Raw genomic sequence first — 8143 nt, forward strand, 5'->3', positions numbered from 1 at the left:
CTACTTCGTATTGAGAAGCTGCTCGGGCTTCAGAGTAGGGTAAGGGGGCAATGATTCAGCACTGTCATTTCTATTTCCATACCTTCTAGCATGCATGTCCTTCATGACTTCGAGTATTTCTAGATAGGCACATCATGCATTGATTTATAGGTATGTAAGAAGGCACAGTGAAAGGTCAAAACCTGAAGACAAATCAAGGTGGGGTATATGCTCAACACTCAAACAGCACAGAGACACACGAATCGCCGTCTTATTTCACACGGTACTCATCAATGCTATGACTCTTACAAGGTCTTACATACATGACGAGAAAAGCAGAGTAGTGAACATAAAGAAACAAAAGCCACAGAACTAAGGATCCAAGAAAAGCAGAGTCAAAAGTGACAATACTTAGTCTACAGAAAATAAGACTGAAGGTACTCTACATAGGTGTAATACTGGCAGAACAACATACATTATGAAAAACAGAATTGTCAAGGCAGGGACAGGATCTCCTCCTCAGAACATCTTTTCTGAATGGATATCTGAATACAGGGGCTACTCTGTGAGACTGCCTTCCTTAAGTGTTACTCTAAATAGGGCAGAATGTCTGGATTATACACCCCGTCTTGAAAGTTCTGTTCAGGGCAAAGAAATCAATGAACTAACTGATCCACCGAACATTTCAACTTACTTAAAACATGAAAGCTTATAATGCACTCCCAAATCCATTTCATAAGTGTTCTGGATGAAATGGAAAGTGTATAGTGGTATAGCTAGAATGTCAAGGGATTAAAAAAATTTACAGTAAAGTATACCGCTACAAAATCGAATATGTATTCAAATACAAAACAGAGCTTCATACTATAATGTAGGTTGAAGAATGGACACACACACACATTTCAGAATTCTTTTTTGTGTATAATTTAGGAAGATTTTCTATTTGTGCTACTGTCAACTCATATGCCAGTATTTCATCAATAGAATGCTTTCAGATTCGTTGAAAGGTAATTTGAGTTGTTAAGAGATGAAGATACTTCGCTTTGGCCAGGTTCATTAACTTACAAAATAATCAAGTCAATAAAGTATCACAAGAATAAAAAGCAATTTAAAAATATGAAATATTTCACTCACCTACCTTTAGAATTAAAAGAAAAAGACACAAAAATTATATCTCAATTCTACACTATAAACTACTGAATGAACAAGGAGAGGACTGGACAAAAAAAAAGGAAAAGGGAAAGGGAAACACAAGAAGAGGCCAAAGATTTTTGCATCTAGTATGAAAGCCTCAATTTCTTAAAGAGAAATAAAACATTCATCACTAGGAAGGCTCATCTACAACATTTAATAATGCTCAAATTTCAGTAGGAATTTTAATAAAAATGGCATCAGATTTTCAGGGCTAGTATCCTACTTCTTTGTAGTGATGTTCAATTAGTGACAGTAAAATATGAAAAATTTTAAGATCTTTTATAGAAACTAGTCTCCCAATCATTCTAATCTAACTAATCCAGGCTTCATCAAAATGATAAGTCCTTGGGGCACCTGGTTGGCTCAGTAGGTTGAGCGTCCAACTCTTGATTTCAGCTCAGGACATGATCTCACGATTCTGAGCGTTTGAGCCCCACATTGGGATCTGTGATGACAGTATGGAGTCTGCTTGGGATTGTCTCCTCTCTCTGACCCTCCCACATGCTCTCTCTCTCTCTCTCGTTTATTAAACGTTTAATAAACGTTTAAAAAAAAAAAACTTAAAAAATAAGTCCTCTGAATTTATTACAGAAGAGTGGACAATAAACTCTCAAGCACTTACCTGTGTTCCACTTCCTCGGTCTGTGATTACGCCTCTGTCTCCCTCTCTGTTTCCATAGCTGGAAGCATTGCTGCGATTCCCAGGGGGAGCCCCTCTCACACTGTGTCCTGATACTTCCCTCCCCGATCGTTCCGGCCTTTCAACTCTGTTAAATAAAACCCAAAGATAATCTACAATCAAAATTCTTTTACACCTTTAAAAAAATTTTTTTTTAATTTTTTTAGGTTTTATTTATTTAAGTAATCTCTACACCATGTGGGGCTTGAAACCCCGACCCTGAGATGAAGAGTCGCATGCTCTTCCAACTGAGTCAGTCAGATGCCCTAACATCTTTTTTCCCTAAACCCAAATGCGTTATGTACCACCAGCTAGACACTGAAAACTACACAAATACCTTGCTTCCCGTTTGTCAGTGGACATGCCGCCATCACTTTTCCAGGTGGTTGGTCTGGATGGATTGGGCCCTGCTTCTCGAGGATGTCTAGGGTGAGTGATATCAGGCCTGTCATGGATGATTACCGTTCTCCTCTCATCTCGTTCTCCCCGGACTTCTCTCCTGTCCGTTTCTCTAAGTTCATTTCTTGGTGGTGGAGGCTCATTTCTTCTGGAATCACTGAAATTTTTGGGATACCTTTCAAAACCTGGATCTTCTCTTCGTGCAGTAGGACGTGTTTTCTTCCCTTCACTTTGACCAACAAAGCGTTCTCGCCTGTTGATTATCCAAAACAAAGAACACAGGTCCTGAGACGTACTTATTTGGCCCTATTTTTCTTAATTTTATTTGCATAACTTACAAAAATTACACTTCTTTAAAAATTAACTTAAGGCAAAGACACCAAAAAAGCCACAACTATTATTATAATCAATAACTTATATTCTTTTAAAATGAGCTAAATGTTTGGCATGAAAATTGTTTTTTAGCATCTGGGGGAAATTACATCAAACACTCTAGTGACTACCAACCTGAAGGATGTCATACTGTTCTTAACAGTTGAGGTACATCCAATGCTAACAGTATTCCCACCTAGTTTTAAACAAAGTTAAAAATATAAAGCCAATCTACTTGACCTTGTTATAGTGGCCTAGTAAAGATTTTTTTTTTTTTTTTTTTTTTTTTTATTCAAGCAATCTCCATACTCTGTGCGGGGCTTGAACTCACGACCCCAAGATCAAGAGTCACATGCTCTACCATAGACTGAGCCAGCCAGGTACCCCAAACTAATTTTGAACACTGAATCCTAGCTACATAAATTAATTATGTGAATTTATTAAATTAATGAAAACAGAAACCAAACACACAATTTGTTCTGAACACTCAGGCCTGACCCGTTGTACTTAAGTTTTAATAGAGAACCAAACATATCATTAGCAAGGCTCAGGTACCAAATACAGTAACTTTCAAAAAGGCATCTACCTTTCAAAAGATGATGACTGTACTGTTGAACTCTCAGGAAACCTGCTCCTCTCTCGGTGATCAAAGTCATTAAATCTGTTCTGCTGGCGAGAATAGTCAGATCCATGGCTGAATCGTGCATCTGTATCTAGAGACAACTTTTTATTCTCGCTCCAGTAAGGATCATCTCGCCTTGAAGAGAAATATTTGCTCATTTATATAAATTAGTTTTATAATAAACCAACAACACTTATTTGGAGTCATACATACCACATGCTAGGAACTGTGGACACAGAAGGCTAATAAACTCAAGACACAAAACACTGTTACAAGAACAAGCTAGCAAAGAATTAATTATCAGACTGCATGAAGTCCTATAGTGTTAGAGGAAGTTCACAGGCGAGAAAATAGTTGAAAAATGGTCTGTTTTAAAATTCGTAAATGGAAAAAACAGATACCATTTTATAATAAAATTCTAACAACGTTTTCAGTTATGTTTAACTTTGGAAGTTACACAGGTAAGTCCCAAGCACAGTTCATTCATTCCATGTATTTTTCAACACAACCAACTAAATCTCATAGAATTTATGAGATAAAAAATTAAATAACTATATATATTTTGAAAACTATTAACCAGCATGAACAGAGACAACCCAAGTTTGTAACTTCCAAGTTTATCTGCATTAACCTGTAAGAATTTTCAAATGGGTCTGAGTTTGAGAAGCATCACGGAAGCCCAGTATAATCATGTATTTCCAGTCATAATGGAAAAACATGTGCCATTAGGAAGGGAAAGGGAAAGACAGCAGACTCTTCCTACTTGACAATGCACTGGACCCACTCCAGTCCTGCAATCATTCCCAACCCTACTGATCATGACTTTTTATTCCAGTGACAGTTGCCTGTAGTTTCTAATTCCCTGGTCAGTCTTAGTTTAAAAGGCATAAGATAACAAATGTAACTGTTAAAGAAGAAAGCAGGCAACTACCTATGATCTACATCACGTGGGCGTTTCAAAGAATTCCTTTTTTCTTGTTCATAACGAAGCTGCTGCTGTTGCCTTCTCAGTTCCTCTCGTTCTCGAGCAATACGTTCAGCTTCCTTACGACGTTCCTTCAGACAACACAGAAGGAAGAACCAACCAATGCAAAATGAAAACATAAGGTAAGTACATGCGCAACCTTGTTTTCATCCTGTCATTAAGAAACCACCATAGGCAAGCACCAGGCAAAACACATACCTGGGACAAATACATAAACAAAACTGACTTCAGAAATCAGTAATCTAGACTATGGCTATTGTTCTGCAACATTTAAAAATAACAGAGATCGGGTGGTGAAAGCTGGCAAGTAATTGGGAAGGTCAGATTCAGTTTCATCATTTGATTAAAACAAAAGCACCTAAAGGGAATTAGAAATAAAGTTCTAAATATGTATGGAAACTAAGTGCTTTGATGCAATTCTGCAAAGAGAGGCATTATTTCCTTCCAGCCTTGGGAAATCATTCCCACTCTAATATGTAAGGAAATAAGTTATGATGTGCTGAGACTGGGATAGTGACAGAGCCTGGATTACAACTACTCTGGACTCATAGTCCTATGCTCAGACTATTAGGCTGCCATGATATTGCAGAGCTCGAGTTACTACCAATTGGCCAGAACAAAGTCACTGCTAAATGTATTTTTAACTAGCACCTAACTGATGGTTATCTTTCAGGGGCACTCAATAAATGCTCATCAGCTGAACTCATTCTATAGAAGCTTTACAACAAGTAAAGCAAATTTTAGGGCAAAAATCACAGGGTTTGAAAAAGGTCAGTTATTTAAGATGAAAAGATTTTCTGACTGCACCTGTTCAATACGAATGCGTTCCCTTTCCAAGCGTTCGCGTTCCATTCTCTCTCTCTCTAGTTTTTGCCTTTCAATTTCTAGGCGCTCTCTCTCTCTCTGTAAGCGTTCCCGTTCTTCCCGTTCACGAATTATTCTAATGCGTTCTCGCTCTCGACGCTCTCTTTCTGCAATCTCTCTTCGTCTAACAAAAATCAGTATTTAGAAATACTTAAATTATGCTAGCACTGTGTGAAAGAGAATAGCTTTTGAGTTTGAATTTTTCCTTGTGGTTGGCAAGTTTAAACTTCAACTCAATCTAAGTAGGTTTAATGTAATTGGAAAGAGAACTCAAAATAAAACTTTAAACAGATTCCAATGCTGTCACTTATTTATTAAGATTGTCAACTGAGCAGCTGAATTTTATAGAGTAGTTGCCTCTTAGAGGATTCCTGTTTAAATAAAAATCCCACTATAATAATAGCCCATTAGTTAATCAACATTTTAATAAGGACATATTCTACAAATATGTTTACAAAACTACAACTTCTGTTTTTGACAGGAAATTTTCCAGTAGCTAGTATGTGTTCTATCTCCTTAAACAAAGTAGACCTTATTTTGGTGACTTGGGATCATATCCATCAACATGAATTATAGCAGATGCTATATATAATAAAAGGGTTGCCCTTAAGGGCTTTTTTTGCTGTTCACTAGCCCGTGCTTCTTTGAGTCAGGAGGCAGTTCAAATGTTTGCTGAACTTAATGAAGATAATGTATCGGGACTTTTCACATTTCTGTCATCCCCTCACTCTAAGGCCCTCAGTGTGCTCTATCAGCATGTCTTCCTCTAGCCACCCAGTGGTTCTCAGTGGGTCAGTACTGCTCCCATGGAAATCTGAGGGGCATTTTAAATTATCCCAATGACCATCGGGGCCATTAGTAGCAGCACTGAGTGAATGGGGACCAAGGATTCTAGATAGCTTACACTGCATGGAATGGTCAGATAGTTCAGCACAGCAAAAAAATCCGTCCAATATTCATTATACTTTCAAATGCCATAATGGACATTCATGTCATTAAAACAAAACAAAACCACCTTTAAAAAAACTGGAGCCTAGAACTTCACTCATTTTGAATACATGCTAGGTTGGTTGGTTTGCATGGTTGCATGGTTGCATGGTTGCATGGTTGGCATGGTTTTATATATACTAAAATTTCCAGGAATGCAACTCCACATCAATTAGAAGGAAAATTATACTTTCTTAAGACCTTCACCAAGAGTCGTTCACCATTTCAGAAATCATGTTGTAATGCCAACACCACTCCTGGCATTTGACTTACCAAAACGACACACCAATATCAGTCTGCATTTGTAGCTGTCACATTCTCATTGAATCTAAAGAGGGTTGTAAACATCTGACTACTTCATTAGGTCTTCTAGAGAGTCGTGCCTAAACATTCATATCTGGAATATATGCTTCATTATAATTTACTTTTATTTCTCCTTTGTATTAGAATTAAGGCATTATATTGGTTGTTTGGAAATTATTTGCATAGGCATATAACACATTTGTAGGCCTATTATGCATCAATTACATTTCAGCAGAGTAAAGAGCACGCTGCAACTTTTTTTTAACATAACAGGGGTGCTGGTCTGATAGGCATGAGAATCCCTGCTCTAGCAGCTCCCACGCTCTCCTCCTGATCTGTCATCTAAATAGGAAGCTCAGCATATTAGGACTTCATCAAAAAAAAAAGCAAATGGATTCTGAGCAATGCGAGGATTATTTCTCTCTAATAAAGTGTGTGGCAATCACAGTACTATTTAAGTCATCACAAGTGTCTGGTAATTCCTGACGCTCCTGTGAATGAATAGATGAAATCCCATGATAAAAGACCTCTCAATGAGACAGGTTAATATTTGGAAATTTATATTATAAAACACTATCACAAGAATATTTTAAGTGGCATCAAAAAATTGACATATGAAAGCAAATTGGCATTCATGGCAAACTGTTGAGATACTGCCACTAAAAATAGAAAATGTTTTGTTTTGTTCTCTGTTTTAAAGAGAATGCTTGCTTTGAGACAAAGCTTGAACACATTAAGGTTCATAAGGCAAAATTCCTTCACTTCCTTTCAATTTCCAGAAATTGGTTTATAACTAGTGTTAAAGATGTACCTACAGGTAAAGACAGGTATAAAATAGACACTTGAGAACCTATAGATTACGTTGAGGCTATCTTATGTCACCATCATTTTTTCCTTTAAAATGTTTTTCATGGCGGCAGCTTTGGAGTAGAGGAAAGAGCATTGGACTTGGAGTCAGAAGACTTGGGTCTGAGTCCCGACTCTGCCACTCATTAGCCATGTGGCATTTGGAAGAGTCTTTTAGCCTCTCTGGGCCTCCATTTTTTCAATCAGATAATGGGCACACCTAACCGTACAGAACAGCTGAGACAGAGAGAACAGATGGAAAGGTACTTGGTAAATTACAAAATGCTATGCAAACTTAAGAAATCATTAGGTTTTACTGCATTTCTTAAAAGCGGCAAACAGCTTTCTTGGGAATACAATTTCTAGGAATCTGGTTTGTAACTAGTGTTAAAGATGTACCTATAGGTAACGACAGGTATAAAAGAGACACTTTTCCTACCTTCGAAGTTCCATTGCTCGTCGCAATCTTTCAAAGCGAACTAAATGCTCTCTTAGTCTTTGTTCCTTCATCTTTTCAAAAGGCAAGATGTCTTTCCTTCTATAGTCTTTGTCCCTTTTTTTATCTAGGCTAGCTCTCTCCTTTTCCTTGCTTCTTCCATGAATCTGTAAGAAAAAAAAGTGTAACAGGACTAGAAGTTAAAATAATGTGGAGTTTTGGTTTTCAAGTTCAGCTGGTTATTTAAAAAGCTTTAAAAGGGGGCGCCTGGGTGGCTCAGTCGGTTAAGCGGCCGACTTCGGCTCAGGTCATGATCTCACGGTCCATGAGTTCGAGCCCCGCGTCAGGCTCTGTGCTGACAGCTCAGAGCCTGGAGCCTGTTTCAGATTCTGTGTCTCCCTCTCTCTGACCCTCCCCTGTTCATGCTCTGTCTCTCCCTGTCTCAAAAATAAATAAAACGTTAAAAAAAAAAAAAAA

General features: G+C 37.7%; 1 protein-coding gene across 5 annotated transcripts in view; it reads right to left on the reverse strand.

The window, feature by feature from the left end:
* SLTM (SAFB like transcription modulator) overlaps positions 1 to 8143 on the reverse strand; it is an 81298-nt gene that overhangs the window by 38919 nt on the left and 34236 nt on the right. For all 5 annotated transcript variants that reach the window (XM_049613704.1, XM_049613705.1, XM_049613702.1 and 2 more), the window contains exons 14-19: positions 7670 to 7833; positions 5038 to 5218; positions 4177 to 4301; positions 3210 to 3380; positions 2190 to 2504; positions 1796 to 1940 (exon numbers count right to left, since the gene is read on the reverse strand). In XM_049613704.1, coding sequence (XP_049469661.1) covers positions 1796 to 1940; positions 2190 to 2504; positions 3210 to 3380; positions 4177 to 4301; positions 5038 to 5218; positions 7670 to 7833 — 1101 coding nt within the window. The remainder of the gene's footprint in view (positions 1 to 1795; positions 1941 to 2189; positions 2505 to 3209; positions 3381 to 4176; positions 4302 to 5037; positions 5219 to 7669; positions 7834 to 8143) is intronic.

This window comes from Panthera uncia (genome assembly GCF_023721935.1).
Source record: "Panthera uncia isolate 11264 chromosome B3 unlocalized genomic scaffold, Puncia_PCG_1.0 HiC_scaffold_1, whole genome shotgun sequence".
NCBI lineage: Eukaryota > Metazoa > Chordata > Mammalia > Carnivora > Felidae > Panthera > Panthera uncia.